This window comes from Puma concolor, chromosome F2 (assembly GCF_028749965.1).
Source record: "Puma concolor isolate L17-30 chromosome F2, mPumCon1.1.hap2, whole genome shotgun sequence".
NCBI lineage: Eukaryota > Metazoa > Chordata > Mammalia > Carnivora > Felidae > Puma > Puma concolor.
The window spans coordinates 60,357,517-60,381,358 of record NC_141684.1 but is presented as its reverse complement, the minus strand read 5'-3'; the positions used below and the strand labels follow the sequence as shown (position 1 = coordinate 60,381,358).

General features: G+C 38.4%; 1 protein-coding gene across 1 annotated transcript in view; it reads left to right on the top strand.

The window, feature by feature from the left end:
• Positions 1–22,064, top strand: part of LY96 (lymphocyte antigen 96) — a 28,029-nt gene extending 5,965 nt beyond the window's left edge. Inside the window, exons 2-5 of the mRNA XM_025922745.2 lie at positions 4,391–4,480; positions 12,044–12,172; positions 20,914–20,966; positions 21,935–22,064. Coding sequence (XP_025778530.1) covers positions 4,391–4,480; positions 12,044–12,172; positions 20,914–20,966; positions 21,935–22,033 — 371 coding nt within the window. The 3' untranslated portion in view covers positions 22,034–22,064. The remainder of the gene's footprint in view (positions 1–4,390; positions 4,481–12,043; positions 12,173–20,913; positions 20,967–21,934) is intronic.
• The last annotated feature ends 1,778 nt before the right edge of the window (positions 22,065–23,842 follow it).

Here is a 23,842-nt window from a genome sequence, read left to right as displayed (position 1 = left end):
CTCATTTGCCATGTGCCCGGCACTGTGCTCTGTGCCAGAGACATGAAAAACAAATGAGACCTTCTTCCTGTCCTGAAGGCTGATGCTGTTTTTATGAAGAAATAGGTATATAAATGAATAATTGTAGTAAAGATCTACAAATGACCATTGAAAGATGGTCAAATACTATGAATGATTGTGTGTTTGTGACTGTGGGAGTAAGGAGGTGTGGGGGAGTCCGTGAAGGCTTAAAAGTGTTGATGATATTTGAATACATTTTGAAGGAGGAGAAGGAATGTCTTGACTGATGATGACAAGGGCATTCCTGTCAAAAGGGACTGCATACTTATGTACTGGAAATTCCATTGAAGAGGTAAAATTAAGTGCCACGATGGTTCAACTCCGGCCAACATTTCCTCCCTAGACCTCAAAAAATACTTAATGCCAGCACTCAGAGTGGCATTAGTTTCATTTTCTGTGCCAGCTGCCATCGCCTGGAATGATGGGTTAAGAAAGATTCTGAGGCAGTACTCAGTAGGAAAAAGTGCTATGATGAATTAGCAATGCTGGCCTTTACGGCTGCAGGTAAATTGGAGCCTCTTGTTCTGTGCATTTGTTGAAACTGGTTACCACTTTCTGTAATAAACCAAACATAGAACTTGATCACATACATGGTAACTCTAAAATAATGAAGCTATCGTCCAATAGTTCCCAAACCCTTGTAAATAATAAAATCACATGCCATACAGTGTTATACAATCTTTTGATTCTTACATCTAATTATTTTTTGTAAGTTGGTCTTGTCTTCCCAGAAAAATCATAGACTTCCTTATGTTAAGACTAAGCCTTATATCTCTGTTCCCCACTCTCTAACACCTGAGGCCCCTGCCCACCTGCTCTGATGCCTAGCCCCATACTGAGCACCCACAGGGACTCTCTAAACATTTGTCTGATTGTATTGAATTGTTGATCTTGTCATCATAATCAGACAACTTCAGACATGTGGGAACCTTCATTGGAAATACTTGCACTCTGTGTTTCTCTGCCTCTCAAAAATAAAGAAACGTAACTTAAAAAAATTAAAAAAAAATGGCTCTCCTTACAAGTGTGAGGTGATATCTCATTGTGATTTTGGTTTGCATTACGCTGATACTTTATGATATTGAACATTTTTTTCATATGCCTGTTGGCCATTTGCATGTTTTCTTTGGAGAAATGTCTGCTCAAGTCTTCAGCCGATTTTTTTTTTTTCAACGTTTATTTATTTTGGGGACAGAGAGAGACAGAGCATGAATGGGGGAGGGGCAGAGAGAGACGGAGACACAGAATCGGAAACAGGCTCCAGGCTCTGAGCCATCAGCCCAGAGCCCGACGCGGGGCTCGAACTCACGGACCGCGAGATCGTGACCTGGCTGAAGTCGGACGCTTAACCGACTGCGCCACCCAGGCGCCCCTTCAGCCGATTTTTAAATCAGGTTACTAATTTTTTTATAATTGAATTATTATAATTATATGTTTTGGACATTAACCCGTTATCAGCTATGTGGTTTGCAAATATATTCTCCAATTCTATAGGTTGCCTTTTCACTCTGTTGATTGTTTTCTGTGCAGAAGCTTTTTCGTTTGATACTGTTCTATTTGTTTACTTATGTTTTTGCTGCCAGTACTTTTGGTGTCATAATTATAAAATCATTGTCAATACTGATATCTTGAAATTTTCCCTCTGTTTTCTTCTAGGGTTTTTATAATTTTGAATTTTATGTTTAAGTCTTTAGTCCATTTTGTGCTGATTTTTGTGTACAGTGTATTATAAGGTTCTAATTCCATTTTTTTTATTAAAAATTATTTTACATTTATTTTTTGAGAAACAGAGAGTGAGCTGTCAGCACAGAGTCTGATGTGGGACTTGAACTCATGAACCACGAGATCATGTCCTGAGCTTAAGTCAGAGGCTTAACCGACTGAGCCACCCAGGCACCCCCGATTTCATTCTTTTGCATGTAGAAATCCAGCTTTCTCAACACTATTTCTTCAAAGGACCATCCCTTCCCTATTGTGCATTTTTGGCACCCTGTCAAAGATCAGTTGACAATATATGCATGAATTTACTTCTGGGCACTCTGTTTAGTTCCGTTGGTCTCTATGTCTGTGTTTATGCCAGTACCATACTGTTTTTATTACTATAGCTTTATAATATAGTTTGAAATCAAGAAGTGTGATGCCTCCAGATTTGTTCCTCTTTCTCAAGATTAATTTGACTATTTGTGGTTTTTGTAGTTCAATATGAATTTTAGAGTTTTTTTTTCTGTAAAATAATGCCATTGAGATTTTGATTGGGAATGCATTGAATCTGTAGATTTCTTTGAGTAATGGACATTTTAAGAATATTAATTCTTCTAGGGCATCTGGCTGCTCAGTTGGTAGACATTATGACTCTTGATCTTGGGGTTGTATGTTCAAGCCCCACATTAGGCGTAGAGATTCCTTAAAAATAAAATATTTTTTTTAAAAAAGAAAGAATATTCATTCTTTTAATCAGTGACACAGGATGTCTTTCCATTTGTTTGTGCTTGCTTAATTTCTTTCATCAGTGTTTTATTGTTTTCAGTATACAAGTCTTTCCCCTCCTTTGTTTAATGCCAAGTATTTATTCCTTTTTTGTGCTATTGTAAATGGGTTTGTTTTCTTAATTTCTGTTCAGGTAGCTCATTGTTAGTATATAGAAATGCAACTGATTTTTGTACATTTATTTTGAATCCTGCAATTTTCCTGAATTTGTTGATTAGTTCTAACAGTTTTTTAATGGAGTCTTTAGGATTTTCTATATACGAAATCATGTCTTGGGGTGCCTGGCTGGCTCAATTAGTGGAGCAGGTGACTCTTGACCTCGGGGTTATGGGTTTGAGCCCCATATTGGGTGTAGAGATTACTTAAAAATAAAATCTTAAAAAAAAAAAGGAATCATGTCTGCATGCAAGGAAAATTTTACTTCTTCCTTTCTGATTTGCATGCTTTTCTGTTTTTTTTTTTTTTTTTTTTCTTGTCTAATTGATCTGACTAGGTCTTCTGGTGCTATGTTAAGAGTGGGTGTCCTTGCTTTGTTTCTGATCTTAGAAGAAAACTTTCAGTTTTTCACTACTGAGTGTAATGTTAGTTATGGGCTTTTCATGTATGGCCTTTATTATGCTGAAGCCATTTCCTCTAATCCTAGTTTGTTGAGAGTTTTTACTACAAAAGTGTGTTGAATTTTGTCAAATTCATTTTCTGCATCTATTGAGATAATCATGTGATTTTTATCCTTCATTCTATTAATGTGGTATATTGCATTAATTGATTTTCATATGTTGAAATATCCTTGCATCCAAGATTGAATCCCACTTGGTCATGGTGTATGATCCTTTTACTTTGTTGTTGAATTTAGTTTGCTAGTAGTTTGTTGAGAATTTTTGTATCCATATTCGTTAGAGATATTGGTCCATTGTTTTCTTGTGGTGTCTTTGTCTGATTTAGTATCAGAGTAACAGTGCTTCATAAAATAAGTTTGGAAATGGTCTCTTTCATTTTTTTTTGGAAGAGTTTGAGGATTGGTATTAATTCTTATTTACATGTTTGTTAGAGGGGTGCTTGGGTGGTTCCGTCAGTTAAACATCTGACTTTTGATTTCACCTCAGGTCATGATCTCACTGTTTGTGATTTTGAGCCCTCCATTGGGATCCATGGTGCCAGCGTAGAGACTGCTTGAGATTCTCTCTCTCCCTCTCTCTGTCCCTCCCCTACTTGCTTGTACTCTCTCTCTCTCTCTCTCTTTCTTTCAAAATAAATAAATAAACTTAAAAAAGTGTTAGCATTTCCCTGTGAAGCTATCTGGTCTTAGGCTCTTCTTTGTTGGAAAATTTTTGATTACTCCTCAATCTCCATACCAGTTCTAGGTCTGTTCAGACTTTCTAATTTGTTAGTCCTTGGGTATCCACCTTGGAGGAAACTTGGATACAGGAACCAACCTCTTGCCTCCTGAGTGAAGCTGGAGGGTAGGGGATCTTTTCCTGATGGTGCTGTGCCAGGTGCAGGGTTTCTGATAAAAGGAGGTCCTCTACTGACTCTAGTGAGTCTGATTTCACATTCTCCTGGGATACAGAAAACTTTCAATTAGTTTCTGATTTCTCTCAAAGGGAATTTGTCCATGAGTTGTTGTTGAATTGGTATGTTTATGAGGGGAAGGAGGGTCTTGGACTTCTTACTCTGCCATTTTGCTGATGTCATTCCCTCAGGGAGGGAGATGTTTTTAACTGCCTTCAATTTTTCTCATTATACAATTTTAATGGCATCTTTTGGGGAATGATATTGAGAATACTCTACTTACTACAAATGATTTATAATAATTTATTGACATTACCTTTATTCTTCCATTTAGATAACATGAAAGTCCCTATCTCAATAGCTATTCAACCCTGTATGTCAATGAAGGGAAGCCGGGGATACTTGCATCTTTCCTTCATTCCAAGTAAGTCCACTGTTTTGTTTTTGTACTTCAATGAAAAGGGTTCAATAAGTATTAATGATAAATGATTGTGTTCCAAATGTACATGTATTTATTTTCTATTTCCATGTAACAAATTACCACAATTTTAGTGGCTTCCAACAGTACACATCTATTATCTTGCAGGCTTTGTGTGTCAGTCATGTAGGCATGACTTAGTTGTGTCTGCTTCAGGATCTCCTGCAAAGGTGCCAGCGAGGAATGGAGTTTCTTCTGAATGCTCAAGTATAGCAGAATCCACTTCTAAGCTCATGTGGTTGTTGGCAGTATTCAGCTCCTGTCTGGCTATTGGACAACACTTAGTTCCTTGCCATATGGGCCTTTTCAATATGGCTTCTTGCTTCGTCAAAGCCAGCAAGAGGGACAGTCAGCTAACAAGATAGAAGTCACAATCTTATGTAGCCTAATCATGGAAGTATCACTCTATGGCCTTTGCTGTATACCACTTGTTAGAAGCAAGGCACTAGATTAGCTCACACTCATGGGGGAGGGGATTACATAATGACACGGAGGTAAAAATGGAAATAACGCGAGACTTCGAATAATGTAATAGGTATATTCTTTGTCAACCATTAACTATTCAGCTCATGAGTAAAGTTGGGTTTTCACTAGTGAAAGGTCTGTATATGAGTAGGCCACAACTTTTTTTTTAAACATATGAAGATGAGGGGCGCCTGGGTGGCTCAGTCGGTTAAGCGTCCGACTTCAGCCAGGTCATGATCTCGCGGTCCGTGAGTTCGAGCCCCGCGTCGGGCTCTGTGCTGCCAGCTCAGAGCCTGGAGCCTGTTTCCGATTCTGTGTCTCCCTGTCTCTGACCCTCCCCCATTCATGTTCTGTCTCTCTCTGTCTCAAAAATAAATAAACATTAAAAAAAATTTTTTTAAACATATGAAGATGATCTTTCTAGAAAAAACTATGATGATGATGGGATAAAAGAAGGCAATATTTTTTGTTTTGTTTTGTGTTGTGTCTTGTTTTCCTCTCTATGATTTCATTTGTCATCAGTTTAGTAAAAACTAAGTTGGGTAATGGTGATAGCATCAGGATGGATTTGAGTGTCTGTGAAAACACAAAATTTGCTTCCTCTCCTGCTAGTCAGCTCTGTTCCCTGTAAGCCCTAGGATCCCAGGAAACTTCAGTTCTAATTATCATCATTATCATTGTTGTTTTCATCATCGCCATCATTTACATCCTAACCTATATTTGGAGCTTACACTTTAAAAAAATGCTTTCACATAAATAAACTTAAACATTTCTCCTCTGATTTTAGTTCTCAGTTTACAAGACAAAAGTTTGCTGAGAACCCAGAAATAATACACGATAAACTTGTGTTTTATTTCTCCTGAATCTAATCGTTTAACCTGTATTTTGAAACTTTGTTTCTGCATTCATGTATTCATTAAAAAATATTTAGAAATGCATAGTATATTTTAAGTAGTGTGATAAGTATTGTGAATTCATTGATAAATAAGACTTTCTCTTGACCCTCAAGAATCAGTGCAATGGGAGAGAGAGATCTGTAGATAATATGGTACGGTAAGTGAAATGATAGCATTAAGGCTTAGTGGTAGCACAGAAGAAAGAATAATCAATTCTGTTCACTCCACTTTCTTGGCCATGGGCGAAAGAAATAATCTAAGTTTTTGCCTGGCTGATGTTCTATAATTTCTTCCTCTTTTCTCAGGTTTTGTTTACTGCTTTATGTGGTGTGCTTTATCAACCACCCCCCTCTGCCCACATTTGGCAGAAGTGATTATTTACATAACAAATGCCCTCATTTTCAATTGAACCTCTTGCCCTTACATACAGGAAGCAGATTGTATCCTTCCAGGCTGAAGTAGTAATACAATACAGAGTCACTTAGTGTTCTCTGGAAAGCAGATACCAAAAAGGAATTAGACATACAAGAGATTTCTTAGGGGAAATGATGTGAAAAATAAAGTGAAGAGGAAGCCAGAGTAGGCAAGGAGCAAATTCAGATTGAGATGCAGGTCTGATACCTTTGAAATGAGAGAGGAAAGGAAGGAGTATCTGGTAAGAGGGTCATCAGACCAAAATGCATCCCTGAGATATTCTGAGCCAGGTAACTGGGGAGCCTTAGAGCAAAGATTGCTGTCACATCACAGGTATCCTGAGACAGATAGGGGTAGTTTGGCTCTAGTGACCTTGTGGAGTTTGGTCATTATAGGAGCAGCTTTGGTCATGATAGGAGCATTATAGGAGTTTTGCTTCTGGATGACTTCTGAGATAGATCTGAAAGTGTAGCAGCTGAAGGCTGTCTGCCAACTACCCTTCTCCCAGTAGGTTCTTTGGAAGGGAGATTTGAGTACCTTACCTCTGTGGCCACCACAAATACCTTGATTGTTCACTAAATATAACATTTATATAACATTATGTTAATTCAGCAACAAAAGAATCGGTCATATTTTTAAAATTGGATTATTTATATTTTTTGGTGTTGGTGTATACGTTCTTTATAGTTTTTGGATATTAATCCCTTATTGAATATATCATTTGCAAACATCTTCTCCCATTTAGTAGGTTGTCTTTTTGTTTTGTTGATGGTTTCCTTTGCCATGCAAAAGCTTTTTATTTTGGTGTAGTCCCAATAGTTTAATTTTGCTTCTGGTTTCCTTGTCAAAGTAGACATATCTAGAAAAATGTTTCTATGGCCGATGTTAAAGAGATTACTGCTTATTTTTTTCCAGGAATCTTATGGGTTCAGGTCTTATATCTAGGTATTTAATCCACTTTGAATTTAGTTTTGTATGTAGTGTAAGAAAGTGGTCCAGTTTCATTCTTTTGCATGTGGCTGTCCAGTTTTCCCAAAACGATTTGTTGAAGAGACTGTCTTCTCCCCATTGTATATTCTTGCCTCCTTTGTCATAGGTTAATGGACCATGAAACTGTGGGTTTATTTCTGGGTTCTGTATTTTGTTCCATTGATCTATGTGTCTATTTTTGTGCCACTACCATACTCTTTTTTTTTTTTTTTAACGTTTATTTATTTTTGAGACAGAGAGAGACAGAGCATGAACGGGGGAGGGGCAGAGAGAGAGGGAGACACAGAATCAGAAACAGGCTCCAGGCTCTGAGCCATCAGCCCAGAGTCTGACGCGGGGCTCGAACTCACGGACCGCGAGATCGTGACCTGAGCTGAAGTCGGACGCTTAACCGACTGTGCCACCCAGGCGCTCCCACCATACTCTTTTAATTATTATAGCTTTGTGGTATATCTTGAAATCTAGTATTGTGGTACATCTAGCTTTGTTCTTTTTTAAGAGGACTTTGGCTATTTGGAATCTTTTGTAGTCCCATACAAATTTTAGGATTATTTGTTCTAGTTCTATAAAAAACGCTGTTAGTATTTTGATAGGGATTGCATTAAATCTGTAGATTGCTTTGGGTAGTATAGACATTTTAACCATATTTGTTCACCTAGTCCATGAGCATTGGAATATTTTTCCATTTGTTTGTGTCATCTTCAATTTCTTTCATCAATGTTTTATAGTTTTCAGAGTATAGGTCTTTCACCTCCTTGGTTAAGTTTATTCCTAGGTATTTTATTTTTTTTGGTATAATTGTAAATGGGATTGTTTTCCTAATTTCTCTTTTTGTTATTTTATTATTAGTGTATAGAAATGCAGTATATTTCTGTATATTAATTTTGTATTTTGCAACTTTACTGAACTCATTTATCAGTTCTAGAATTTTTTTGGTGGAATTTGTAGGGTTTTCTTTATATAGTATCATGTTATCTGAAAATAGTAAAAGTTTTACCTTTTTCTTACCAATCTGGATGCCTTTTATTTCTTTTTGTTGTCTGATTGCTATGTCTAGGACTTCTAGTAGTATGTTGTATAAAATGGTAAGAGTAAACATCCTTGTCTTGTTCCTGATCTTAGAAGAAAAGCTCTCAGTTTTTACCTATTGAATATGATCTTAGCCATGGGTTTTTCACATAGAGCCTTTATTATGTTGAGGTATGTTCCCTCTAAGCCTATTTTGTTGAGTTTTTGAATGTTGTACTTTGTCAAATGCTTTTTCTGCATCGATTGAAATGGTCGTACAGTTTTTATCCTTTCTCTTGTTAATGTGATGTTTCATGTTGATTGATTTATGAATATTGAACCACTCTTGCATACCTGGAATAAATCCCACTTGATCCTGGTGAATGGTTTTTTTAATGTATTGCTAGATTTGGTTTGCTAATATTTTGTTAAGGATTTTTGTATCTATGTTCACCAGAAATACTGGCCTGTAGTTCTCTCTTTTTTTGTAGTGTTTTTATCTGGTTTGGTATTGGAGTAGTACTGGCCTCATAGAATGAATTTGGAAGTTTTCCTTCCTCTTCTATTTTCTGGAACAGTTTGAGAAGAATAGGTAATAACTTTTCTTAAATGTTTGGTAGTATTCACCTGTGAAGCCATCTGGTCCTAGACTTTTGTTGTTGGGAGTTTTTTGATTACTGATTCAATTTAATTGCTGATAATTGGTCTGTTCAAATTTTCTGTTTCTCTCTGATTCAGCTTTGGAAGGTTGTATGTTTCTAAGAATTTATCCATCCCTCTAGGTTGTCTAATTTGTTGGCATATAATTTTTCATAATATTCTCTTATAATCCTTTGTATTTCTATGGTGTTGGTTGTTATTTCTCCTCTTCCATTTCTGAGTTTATTTATTTGAGTCCCTCCTCTTTTTTTTTTTTTAAATTGTCTGACTAAAGTTTATCAATTTTGTAAACTTTTCAAAGAATCAACTCCTGCTTTCATTGATTATTTAGTCATATTTTTTATAATTTTTACATATATATTTTTATATTTTACATACATATTTTTATAATTTTTACAATTATGACCTGAGTTTTCCTAGAATGTATTAGAATGTCTGTGTAAAGTTTGGGGCCATATTCATAGAAATCAACCTTATTTTTATGGGCCTATAGCTACTTCAATTCAATAAAATTTATAATAACTTGAACCAAAAATAGGTTAGGGATGGAAATTATTTATTTTGAGGCTTTATAGCTTTTCTGGTGAATTATTTATTTATTTTTTTTTTTAAATTTTTTTTTCAACGTTTTTTATTTATTTTTGGGACAGAGAGAGACAGAGCATGAACGGGGGAGGGGCAGAGAGAGAGGGAGACACAGAATCGGAAACAGGCTCCAGGCTCTGAGCCATCAGCCCAGAGCCTGACGCGGGGCTCGAACTCACGGACTGCGAGATCGTGACCTGGCTGAAGTCGGACGCTTAACCGACTGCGCCACCCAGGCCCCCCTCTGGTGAATTATTTATATGCTATTAACTGATTAGTAAAAAAATAAAGCTGGACTTTAAGCCTCCTTCAAAGTTACATCTGAAAGTTCTTGGAGTTGTCTTAGCTGAACTCAAAAACAGTTCTCTTTGTTATACATGTTTCTTGTCTCTCACTCTGATACCCACATTGGTATTCCTGACCTACTGATTCATACAAGTAGTACCTCACTTTGACCATTGTTCATGTGTCCAACATGACCACAGTGATGTCCAAGGGCAAAAACTTCTCAAGATGTAAACTGCTTAGATGTCAAAGCAGCACTTCCTTTCTTGGAGTCACTGAAGACTGGCATCATGCTGTGTTCCATGCAGAAATTAAAAAAGTTTCATTGTCCTGCATCACCACTGGTAGCACTGCAGTACTGCCATATACCCATGTCTCAAGGAATTCCCTGTGAAGACACCTCTTCAACTTCTGCACACATCCCTGCTTTTGGAGTGGTGCCAGACACAGTTCATGGAGTGGACCATAGAACCACTGTTTGGAACAGACCCTATGATGTTCTTTTCCACATTTTACCCTACAAGTAGAGAAGTGGAGACAAATTAGGAAGTTGGTGGTACTTAGGCTCAGAGTGATGAGGGCCTGCATTTAGAGACTGCCGATGGGGATAAAAAGTGGGCTAGTGAGATTTACTGGAGTTGGGGATTCTAGTGCCTATATGGTGGTGAAGGTGAGGAAATCAAATTTTGGATCTGTTGGGTGAGATAACGGAAAACACTTGAAGACAGATATTGAATGCATATGTGGGACAGGTGGTTAGAAGAAAAGTTGAAACTAAAGATGATGATTTGGGAATTATCACCTTATGTGGCACTTAAAGCCAAGGAGAGTGTGCAAAGTGAAAATTGAGAGCTGAGGGTACAGCCCTAAGAAAGAGAAGTCAATGAGGAGAAGGAGTCAGAGAGGTTGGAAGACAACTGAGAGAGAATGGTAGCACCAATGCCAAAGGAAGGAGTTTTGAGGAGGGAGCTGGCATTTCTGTTAAGCACACCAAGTTCAAGTTAAAGATGGAAAAATTTTCTTTTGATTATGGCTACAATGAGTCATGGTGACTTTATTAGGAAAATATTTTCAATGAGGTAGTGGTTATAATAAATTTTTTAAAAGTAATCTTTACATCCAACATGGGGCTTGACCTTATCACCCTGAAATCAAGAGTCACATATTCTACTGATTGAGCCAGCCAGGAGCCCACAATAATTGTTTTTATCATAAAAAAGATTGTACATATTTTCCAGTTGGGCTAACTGAATAACTTAGAAGAGGTGAGCAAAATACAGTGTTTACTGGAATTTTCCATGTTAAATGGTAAAAGGGAAACCATGAAAGAATAATAAGATAACTCATACATATAATTTCTAATCAAAAGGTTCAGTTTTATTCTCCAAGAAGTCTTTCATCAAAACTCCTAAGGGGTGCCTGGGTGGCTCAGTTTGTTAAGAGTCCAACTCTTTTCTTTTTTTTTTTGAGAGAGAAAGAGAGTGTGAATGGGGGAGGGGGGCAGAGAGAGAGAAGGAGAGAGAGGATGCCAAGCAGGCTCTTCACTGTCAGTGCAGACCCCAACATGGGGCTCGAACTCAGGAAACCATGAGATCATCACCTGAGCCAAAGTCAAGAGTCAGATGCTCAACTGACTGAGCCACCCAGACGCCCCTCCAGCTCTTAATTTTGGTTCAGGTCATGATCTCAAGTTTCATGAGATTGAACCCCACATCAGGTTTTGCACTGACAGCATGGAGACTGCTTGGGATTCTCTCTCTCCTTCTTTCTCTGCTGCTCCCCCACACATGCTTTCTCTCTCTGAATAACATTAAAAAAAACTCCTAAAATATGGGAATGAGTTGATTATCCTCATTTCCTTTCCTTTTTCTTGAACTTCGTAGCAGAACTGGAACTAGAACTGGAAATTTTACATACCCACCTGATAGTTTTCTCAAACACATAGGTTCCTCTATTTTTAGGACTAGGGCACATAATTTTCACTGTGAAATATTCTGTTGGGTTACCGTCTATTAATTACCCTCTGAGCTTCAGTGTTCTCATCTGTAACACAGGATAACAATACCCACATAGCAAGTTGTCGTGATTACATGAAATAATGTAGGAAAAGTAAAAGACATATTTTAAGTGTACAACACATGTTAATTATTATTTATAAAAGAATCTATTATTTGAGGGACTAATGAGATTTGTTTTTCTTTTTAAGGAAGAGATATTAAAAAGTTATATTTCAATCTCTATTTATCCATAAACTCCATGGATTTGCCAGTACGCAAAGAAGTTATTTGCCGGGGATCTGATGATGTTTATTCTTTTTGCAGAGCTCTGAAGGGAGGTAAGCATTCAATTCATATTACTTTCAGAATAGAACATAATAGTTTGTGAGAATGTTCTGAATGTTAAATGCACTGAAAATGTGAAATTCCTTTTCTAATCATTTTTTTATCCAAAGATTTTTACTTTAGCAGCTTAAACAACATTTTGTAATTATGTTACTGAATTATTATTAAGATGGTACTTATTTGAGTGTGTTAAAAGGTATACTAAAATTTTTACCTTGTTCAGATTAATATTGTACATTTATCCTTGGTTGTGGATCCCTTTTTCTAAACATTACACTTACTATTTTTTATAGAAACTCACTAAACCACAGCCAAGGGAACAGGCTTGGTGGAATCAGCAGGGAAAGAAAAAAAAAGTACTTTTTAAGAATTTTATTAAAAAAAAGAAAAGAAACTCACTCGATTTTTTTTTTTTTTACAGTGGTTTCCTCAATATCTTCCCCTGCTTTTTTCTGCCCTGATAATATTCACAGAATAAGAAAATTTCAGAGTTCAGGACCTTAAAGGTCACTTACTGTAAATCAAGTAATTTTTAAACTAGTATTTTAAATAGTTTAAATGTTTATAAATATTATACTGTCACATTACCAAAAAATTGGAAAGTATAAAAAAAAGTCAGAGAATCTTATTTCCAAAGACATTTTAGAGTATTCCCTTCTGAGTTTTCAATGTATGTACATTGTTTATGTACTTATAAGTATGCTACACTATAATCGTTTCTTTTTCTTTTTTTTTAATTTAAAGATTTTATTTTTATTATTTTTATTTTTTTTAATTAAAAAAATTTTTTTAACGTTTATTTATTTTTGAGACAGAGAGAGACAAAGCATGAATGGGGGAGGGTCAGAGAGAGGGAAACACAGAATCTGAAACAAGCTCCAGGCTCTGAGCTGTCAGCACAGATCCCGACGCGGGGCTTGAACTTATGGACCGAGAGATCATGACCTGAGCCGAAGTCAGCCGCTTAACCGACTGAGCCACCCAGGCACCCCTAAAGATTTTATTTTTAAGTAATTTCTATACCCAATGTGGGGCTTGAACTTACAACCCAAAGATCAAGAGTTGCATGCTCTACTGACTGAACCAGGCGGGCACCCCAATAATTTTCTTTTTATTTATTTTTTGTTTGAGAGAGAGAGTCGGGGGAGAGAGAGAGGGTCAGAGGGAGAGAGAAAGAACCTCGAGCAGGCTCCATGCTCAGCACTCATCACAGAGCCCGATGCAGGGCTCTATCCCACAACCCTGGGATCATGACTTGAGCCAAAAGCAAGAGTCAGACGCTTAACCAACTGACCCACCTAGGTGCCCCAATAATTTTCTTTTTAAAAGTTAATGTATTTCATTTTTTGACTAGATAATTCATGTGGTTCAAAAATTGAAGTATAAACATTACATAGTGAAACATCTCCCTTAGTGGGTATGCTTTGATTTATTTAACCATTCTCCTATTGGACAATTAATTACTTTCCTTCTGACATTTTTACTATTATAAATAATATTGTAATAGATATATCTTTGTATATAATCTTTCTCATATTTTAGATTTGAATATGTTTGCAGGGGTTACATATAACTGCCAGGGAAATATCCAAGCTTAATTGGGTTGACTGTATTTGTGGTTTTGTTTACATAAGGCCAAATCGCTTTTCTAAAGGAATCTACCCTTTTATACATTATGTCACCATCAACATGTATGTATTTTAATCTCTGTAGTTTAATCTCAGCTCTTGTTGATAGTGGGCATTATCATTTTTAAAAAAAGAAGTTTTAAAACAACTATTAGGTTTAAAAAAAACCCAATTGTTTTATTAACATTTAAAAATTACTATTGCAGTTGCATATTTTCTTATATAATTAATTACCATTAACTTGTACCCTCTCTTGTTTAAAAAAAAAAAGAGGTAGTTTACATGAATATATTAAATTTAGCAACATAGCATAAATTAGATATAGATGGGACAAAAACTGGAAAATAATGGCTGGGAATGAATGGAATGAGACTAGCATAAAAATTCATAACAGGCTTATACCGTCTCTAACATCGACATCAGTTTGATCTTGTGTTTCCTAGCATTCAGTAAGAAAATTGCTTCTAAGTACATTAGTTTTTTTGCTGCAAGTGAAACTTCAAGATACATCTTCCAGTTGACCATCTCTCCACAGCTCTGACTTGTCTGCCACCCCCAAACCATATGCAAATAATGGAGTTGGCATTGCTTATTGTCTGGGCTCAGAGTTGGAAAGATCTGAGGCTCTGTCCCAGCTTTTCCATCTACCAGCAATGTGAGCTTGTGTGTGTGATTTAGCCTTTATCAGCCTCATTTTCCTCACCTGTAAAATGGGGACCGTGAAACCTGTTGTACATGGTTTTAAGGCTATAATTAGAAAATGTATATAAAAAGGTTAGTGCAGTACTTAGAATAAGAATTCAAGAATTATAGTTATCGAATAATAGATATTGGTATGGGTATTAGGAGTCGTTTTGTTCCTGATTTTACAGTCCTGTCATTTTTACAAGTGAGGGAACTGATGCCTGCAGTGGTTCAGGAACGTGTCCTTCGCCATTTGGAGAGCTAGTAACAGAGTAGCCTCATGACTCTTAAGGCCCAGTCTTCCAGTGTACCATGCTTTCTCTTGGGAAAAAAACAAAAAACAAACAAAAACCCTTTTGGCAGATTACTTTTTTTTAAAGCAACTGTTTCACAATCCCACCTAATCTCTGATAGATTATGTTGACATTTTATCTGAGTTTTCAAAGTTTCACTTTCTTGAGATCTAAAATGTGTCAGACTCAACCCAGTCTGCTGGCTTTTCCTTCCCTCCTGCATTTCCTTCCACAAACATCTGTTGAACCTAATTTGAGCAAGTCATGATTTAGGCTCCGGCGATCCAAAGTTGAATGATAGGGTCCTTCCTCAGAAGGTCCCTCTTTCTGGGAAAGACAGTCCTGGACAAAAATTAAAATAAAATGTCATAAATGCTGATAGAATTATATGCTCCTAGTTTAACTAGATAGTTACCAATTTACTATGACAGAACTCAGATAAGGTTTCAGAGAGTATTTTAGTAAAGTCTTGAATCTGAGAACATCAGAGAGGAGGAGGAAGGACATTCCTTGGAGAAGAAACAGCATATGCAAACACATATAACCCTGAAAGAATATGCCTTATTTGGAGAGTAGTTTTTTGTAGCTGGAGCAGAATGTGCTGTAGGGAATTGCTGGAGATGAGCCTAGGAAAGGGGACAGGAGCGAGCATGTAAGTCATGCACAAGATATTGGCTTGCATCTTGTCATCAGTGGGTAGGGATGACCCACTGAGATTTTCAGTTTTGCAGATAACTAGTGTCCATATGGAAGGAGGCGGGGGTTGGCTGAGGTAGGAAGCTGGGGCGGAAGGAAGTGTAGCCAGGAGGCTATGTGAGAGACCACAAGGGCTGAACAAAGATGGCGGCCTGGGAACAGAGGGGAGGTGAAGAAAGAGGGCATATTTGGAGACAGAACTGGCAGGACATTCTGACTGATTTGATGTGGCAGGCAAAGTTTAGGTAAAATCAAGGGCTGGTGGAGGGCCAGTGACTGGGATTAGTGGAAGTGCCATTATCTGAAATGATGTGTGCAGAAGGGGCAGATTTTTAAAGAGAAAGCAATGAGTTCTGGTTTAGGCATATTGAGCTCAAGGTAATTTTGGAACATTTAAGTAAACATGTCCATCTGGTAGCTGAGTATATGGGCTCAGAGCTCAGGACATTCTGATTTAAGAAGCATTGATGCTATCAAGACCCTTGAAAATTTGGGAATCAAATTAGTAAGTACCATACATATCTACTTTTAAAATAGTTTTCCTTTTGGTATTTGTTACAAAAGTCCTATATTTTTAGGATATGATATTTAGAAAATATAGGCAAGCAAAAATAAAATGAAAATTACCCACAGTATTACCACATCTTACACACACACACACACACACACACACACACACACACCCTTGTTTCTTTTTAAAAACACATTTGAAAATAAATAAGTGGCTATTTCAAAGGCATATTAAACTTAATTATCCATTAGACCTGTTTCCAGGGTTTTGCTTCAGTGGCTGTAACAAAATACCAAAAACTGGATGGCTTAGAACAACTGATATTTATTATCTGAATGTCTGGAAGCTAGAAGTCCAAAATCAAAGTATTGGCAGGGCTTTGCTCCCTCTGAGGGCGTGAGGGAAGGATCTGTTCCAGGCCTCTCTCCTAGCTTCTAAAGGCCCCAGGCGATTCCTGCCTTGTAGATGGCCATCTTCTTCCTGTGCCATTTCATAGTCTTCTCTCTATGATTTCTGTCTCTGTGTCTAAATTTCCCCTTTGTATAAGGACACAGTCAGATTAGAGACCACCTCATCTTGACCATCTGCAAAGGCTCTATTTCCAAATAAGGCCATGTTCACAGGCACTCAGGGTTAGGACTTCAACATCTTTTTGAGGGACACGATTAAACTAATAAAACACCATCTGAGGCTTGGGTCCTACATTCTACATGGTGGGTAGGAAAACTGTGCTGGACCACAAGTGAGCTGCATGGGAAGTGTAGAGAGGGGCCTAAACAGGGGCTCTGTCTTCCTTTTCTCTGGCCCTGCCTTGGTTCTCTCCTGGCTTCTTGAATGTGGGCAGAAGCTTCAAGCTAACTTCCCATAAGAATAGAATGGGATCTATGAGCAAACTATGAGCTTTCTAAGAGAGACAAAACAATTGAAAAAGAAGACTACTGTACAGAAGAGGTTAGTGCCCCTTCTTCCCACCTGACCTGGTAAACATTTGGGCAGTCTCCTCAGATAGAAATCTCAGAGTTACTCTTGATTTCTTTCTCAAATTCTCAAGTATCATCCATCTCCTTACCTTCCTCTCTCACACAAAGTTTTCAGGATTGGCTTCACAGCCAGGGCCTCATACTTAGAAGGGCTTCACATTTGGAGTTTAATATTCTCTGATCATAGACTTGAGATTCTTATTAATTTTATCTTTAAGTGTGTATTTTATAAGTGAAGTCTGATGGGACAGTGGGGCATGCATGCAGTTCCCCTAGATGGGTTCTTGGCTCCCAGCTGCCCACTTCTCTGCTGGCACCCTGGACCCTGCTTGGGACCCCCTCCCAGCTACAGCCAGTGACCCCTGCTGCCCTCTATCGCTGGTGAGGGCCTGTATGCAGGGAGGGTCAGGATCAGGTGCAGGTGCCCTGCAGTGTCTGAAGTGCAATGTGGCCATGACCCACCCCACCTGGACTGGCAGCACCATGGGTGCATGGGTTTTCCAACCATCAGTGGGTTGCCTCCCCACCAACAGGTAGCTCCTGGAGGTATTACATGGAAGTTGCAAAACGCTTGAAGGTAACTCATGTGACAGTGGGCCTTTGGGAAGGAAAGAGGCCTAATTTGTCTTCTTTGCCCCAAACTGAGGCATGAGGCACCTGGCAGCACAGGGGAGTGAGGCCCCCATCAGGCAGCTCTCAGGCCCACGCTTCACATAAGTGCCCCACTCATGGAGCAGCCCCCTGGGTGTCCCTGAGCTTCTATACTCACCTTTCACTCTGAGCCAAGAGACCATTCCCTTGGATCATTCCCTGCCTGGCCATATCTTCTCTTCCTTCTTTCAAATGTCCGATGTCAAGCTTGTGCTAGTTTTCTCTGGTCAGCTTGAAGCACCTTCTGGGGATGAGCCACCAAATACAAACTGTGTAATTTCAGTGATTCTGCCTCAGAGTTAAAAGCTCTGATGTTTGTATTTAAAACTGTCATTGTGCAGGGATGCCTGGGTGGCTCAGTCAGTTGGGCGTCTGACTTTGGCTCAGGTCGTGATCTCACGGTCCGTGAGTTTGAGCCCTGCGTCGGGCTCTGTGCTGACATCTCAGAGCCTGGAACCTGCTTTGGATTCTGTGTCTCTCTCTGTCTCTTTGCCCCTCTCCCGCTCACAGTCTCTCTTGAAAAGTAAATAAACATTAAAAAAAAAACCCGTCATTGTGCAATTTAAGATGAATGATAATTTAAAATTTTGTTTTACTTCAAATGAGATTAAATAACAAATAAAAAATATCATGGCAAGTCTAGAGAGAGACTGTAGAGGAAAAGAAAAAGCTTTATATTTCAGTACTTTTCATAGGATGTCTCTCCTGCCTTTTGAATAAGAGGCCCCCATTTTCATTTTGCACTGGGCTTTGTAAATTTTATAGCTGTTCCTGAAGCCAGGTACCCAGGGACCAGGTACTAGCAGTTGGAGATGCAGAAGTGACCAAAGCAAAGCCCCTGTCCTCATGGAGCTCATGAACTAGTAAACGAGATCATTACTAAGTCATGAAATAAGACAAAAATGAAATAAGATTCAGTTTCTGATAAGTGCTCTCAAGGAGAGCAGCAGGCTAATGAGATAGATCATAGTGGGGGAGGGCACCTGAGCTGGTGGTCATGGAAGGCATTTACCTCTTCTCTTCACTACTGTCACCACCTCCTGGCCTCTAACTGGTCTCCCTGACTCTTAGTGCCACCCTTAAATTCATGTGTGATATGGTCATGTGACCCACCTTTCTAAATAAAATCTGATCATTTCACACTCTTGGCTGTTCTTTCATTGCCTTCATTCTCTTAAATGTGGAACCTGAGTCCGTTTTTGCTTACTTCTTAGCACAAGATGTAGTTCTTAGCACTCCTGCTTCTCTTTTGCTTTAATAACGCTGAGCCTCTTGCAGGTGTATGCATTAGTCATACTGATTTTCACTTTCCTGCCTTTGCTCCTTTTTTTTCCTGCCACCTGGAAAATCCTTCTTGTCCTTCCTTCCCATCCTTTATGACAATTCAACCCACTTTTCTAGATTCCCTTCCCACCAGCATCTTTTGAATAACAGTCATTATCATATCAATGATAATATTAATGGCATCATTGTTATTCACAAGATGCCATGGAAAGAGGGTCTAGAAAGGAGAAGAAATAACATTTAATGTTATAATAGCTAAGATTTTACTGTTAGTAACATTTAATGAGTGCTACATTCCAAGCATTGTTGAGCACTAACATGTATTAACTCATATAGCCTTCATGATCCTCCTAAAAGGTAGGTGTTACTATCCATTGCCATTTTACTGAAGCACAGAGAAGTTAAGTGACTTGCCCAAGGCTACACTCCAAGTAAGTAGGAGAGCTGGGATTCAGATCTGGAACTATCACTCTTACCAAAATGCTATATTCCCTTAATCCTTACTGCATCTTTTCATTGCATTGTATTGGAATGGCTTCTTTGCATGCCTATATCCCCAGTAGACTTTAACTTTTGCCCTTTGTCTCCTCAATCCCTGGTATATAGTAGCTTTCAACAAATACTTGTTGAACTATTACATTTGAATTGGATTGGTCTTGAATGAAAAATCAGAATATCATGAGGACATGATCACTTTACTAGGCTCAAGAAATAACATCTCCGTGTGCTAACACCCCTAATAAGGATATACCCTTGTGAGAAGTGAGATGATTCATTTTCAGAAATGCCAAATAAAAGCTGTGCTGTCTAGTTAACAGTAGGTTTACAACCTGTTGGAAATATGTACAAAGCCCTCCCCATCACACAATGGAGCCCCAAACCCTTAGACATTTCACTTCCTGGTTCTTCTTCCTCTCTTCATTTCCTGGGCTTATTTTTCACAGGCTTTGCAATGACCATGTGCCAAAGAACTGAAGTCTCTGAATTACCTCAAGGAATATACATTTGTTCCAGTCAGACTACTTTTTGGCCTTACATGGGTATAGGCAACTTCCAGGCAAGGCTGTAACCTCTGTAGTCCTCAGCCAATGAGGAATCAGGGGAAGGACTTGCATGCTAGGAGATAAATTGTCTGTTGTAACTGCCCCAAGTGTGCCTGTCCATCAGATACCTGCTCTTTCAAGAATGTTGATTAAAGCCTCGCTTCACTGTGCTCCAAGTCTCCGTGTCCCTCCTTTGATTGGGGCAGTGGGATTATTTCTCACATCCAGAAGCAAATAGATGTTTTTTTGTGAAAATAGACATAATCTATTCATTTGCTATTAAGGATTTTCTTTGGCTAGTTAGGAGAACAAGAATGGTTATAGTTTGCACTTGACTATATTACTTTAAAAGATATTTTTGGCCACTATTGCTTTTGTTAGAGATTCAAAACATTTCTACTTTTCTATCCTTACCCTGTAAATTCACTCCTTTGGTGTTTCTGAGTGGGAGAGTAGAGTATGTTTTTTCCTGCACTTCTGACTCTGTCCACAACTTCTGCAGGGCCAGGTCCATGGCTGTGCATTTCAGCAGTGACTACTTAGGCTTCTCAGTGGTGGGATTGGAACGAGATTTGGTTTCCTGGCTGCCTCCCAACTCTCCTCCACCTTTATAAAGATCTATTTTACTCTGTTGAAGGAGTAGCAGTATTAAATATGCACACATGTAATTTGGGATGAAGCATATTAGCACTGGCTTATTCATTCATTCACTATTGAGACAAGTAGGCCTTAAAATTTTGTATCCCCTAAGGGATGAAATATAGGCTGATACTGAGAGATGCTTGGGGTGGCGAGGAAGCCATAGGAGACCCATAGCCGGGGTAGGAAGTTTGTTACTTCTCTACAATTCGCTTGGGACTGCTGCTGCCAGTAGCAGCATAAAAGGTACACTCCATACTATATTAAAACAAAATCACCCGATGACGACCAATATAATTTTTTGTATTTTGTATTTTGTTTGTAGAGACTGTGAATACAACAGTAGGCTTCTCCTTCAGGGGAATACGATTTTCTAAGGTATTGTTCAAGAGTCATTTTGTACTTTCTTAATCTTTTGCAGTAACAGATGTGTTAAGAATTTGAAACAAGCCGTTCACAACTTCAAAAATAGCTATTCAACCCTAAGGTGTTTAAGATTTTGGTTTTTGCTTTTATTTAGTTTGGGGTGTTTTGCTATTTCTTCTTTCTGTAGAATATGGAAATATGGAAAAGTAACACACAAAAAAGCTCTTTTTCACTTCATTTTTTTCCTCTAACATCCATGGCTAAAAGTAATGCAAATGCTCATAATTAATATGTTGAATATCTTTGGGTAAAAGCACTGAATGACTGCCATGTATAACTCAGTAACTGACCCCATGAATAGTAATGATGTAATTTTAGATATTTGCATTAGATGCCTGGCAAAGAAATTTTGGGTATGTTTCACTTTGGGTACCTATCTTATTTATTTATTTATTTATTTATTTATTTATTTATTTATTTAAAGTTTATTCTTTGAGAGAAAGCAAGTGTGAGAGGGGGAGGGGCAGAGAGAGAGAAACACAGAGTGAGAGAGACACAGAGAGAAAGAACGCCAAGCAGGCTCTGCACTGTCAGCCCAGATCCTGACTCGGGGCCCAGAAACTTAACAGACAGCCCTCTAGGCACCCTTGGGTGACTATTTTAAAATAGTCATTTAAAATGCATATTCCTTACCTATTTTTTCTAAGGATATTGTATGTTTGAAAATCTCACAGACTAGTTTCAAAAAACTGTTAAAAAAATATCCTCTTATAATATCCCTTTATAGTTGGGAAATAAATAGGTTTCTGCTCACTGGATTCAAAAGGCATACAAAATTTCATCTCATTAGGAAACTGAGAAAATGATAACCAATTTAATTTAAATGGCTTCCTCCTAATAAGACAAAATTCTTATAAAAGTCTTATAAAATAGAGGCATCTAACATTTTATTTACTTGTATTTCTTATTCCTCATTTTAGGGACGATACAGATGTGTTGCAGAAGCCATCACTGGAAATACTGAAGAAATGCTCTTTTGTCTGAATTTTACTGTCATACATGACCCTAATTTCAATTAGAATAAATGGAGTATATTTTTATTTTTCAAAAGTCTTATTGCTGACTTAAATTTTTTTTCCCACAGTGTATTAGTGTGCTAGGGCTGCCGTAACAAATAGCAAAGATGGGGGGGGGGCCTGAACAATTAGAAATTTGTTTTCTCACAATTCTGGAGGCTAGAAATCAGAGATAAAAGTGTGGATGGGTTTGGTTCCTTCTAGAGCCTCTCCCTTTAGCTTGTAGATGACTGCCTTTCCTATGTCTTCACATGGTCTTCCCCCTGTGTGTGTGTCCTCATCTCTTCTTATAAGGACACCAGTCACATTGGTTTAGGGCCCGCCCTACTGACCTTAGTTACCTCTTTAAAGATGCTACCTACAAATCCAGTCACATTCCGAGGCACTGGGGGTTAGGGCTTTAAGCATATGAATTTTGGAGAGACAAAATTCAGCCCATAACACATAGGCAGTAAAATTTTTTGAACTGGTTGACTTCTCTCCATTTCCTGCCTCTCTACTCTGGGGCAAGTTACCAGCATTGCTTCCCTGGACTACTCTGCTGCCTCCTGACTGATCTTCCTGTACTTGGTCAGGTGCCTTTGATGAAGTATTCTCCATAAGGATTGTTTTAATAATACTGTCAAAATACAGGTCCATTCATGTCACCACAATGCAAATAGAACAAAATGAAGCAAAACCAAACAAGATCCTTCCTGTGGCTTCTGATTCCTTTTAGGATAAAGTTGGAATCTTTTGGAAAGCCTGCCAGGCCTTGCCCACCCTTTCCCTTTCTAGCCCCTATTCCCACCACTCTCCCCTTGCTCTCTGTGTTCCAGAATGTGCCACATTTCTCCCTCTAGAACCTTCAGCCATTGTTTCCTGTCTTGACTCCACTCCTCCACTCCATTCTGCCCTTTCACCTCTGTAATGAGTGTGGATCCTTCTTGGTCAGGTACTACTTTCTCAGGGAATCATCAATAGGTAGTATGGAGTGCAACTCTTATACTTTTGATGCTGAAAAGAGGCAATCCTGAGCAAAAGATGATAGAGGAAATGATGTGAACTGATCTATGCTGGATATTTTTTGAAAGCAGAGACAATGGCAAAAATACTTTTGTTGATGGGTTGGATGTAGAATATGAGACAGAGAGAGGATGTCTCCAGCCTTTTTGCTTGAGCAGATAGAAGGATGGAGTTGCCATTACTTGAGATGGGAAAGTCAAGGAGGAACAGGTTTATTGGGAAAAATCAGGAAGTTGCATTTGCACATGTTGAGATATCTATTAGAAATACAGGTGGAGACTTTGAAAAGGCAGGAAATATAGGAGTCTGAAGTTCAGAAGAGAGTTCTGGACTGGAGGTGAACATTTGGAAGTTGCTAACATATGGAAAGAATAAGTGTAGGTGGATAAAATAACAGATTGAAGGACAGAGCCCTGGAGTACTCTGTCATCAAGGCATTGGGGGTGAGGAGGAGGCAGCAAAAGAGGAGTATCATGGGGGTAGAGGGATCATGAGGGTAGAGGGAAAATCTGGAATGTTGGTCTATGAAAAGCCAGTTTCAACTGTTTTCCTCTGTTGATAGGTTAAATAAGATGAAGACTGAGTGTTGATTTAGCAATGTGGAGGTCATTTGTGATTCGATAATGTTACCAATAGAGAGCCCTCTAAATTTAGTAGGCATCAGTTCCAATGTGCACCACTCCAATATAGAGCTCATATATTAAGCTCTCTGAGAAGCCTGGTGGAATCCCCTAAGGTAGGCAGGTCCTTACTTAGTTCAATTTCCTTCCCTCTTTAAGGGGAAGGGTTTGGGGAGGCAGCTCACAG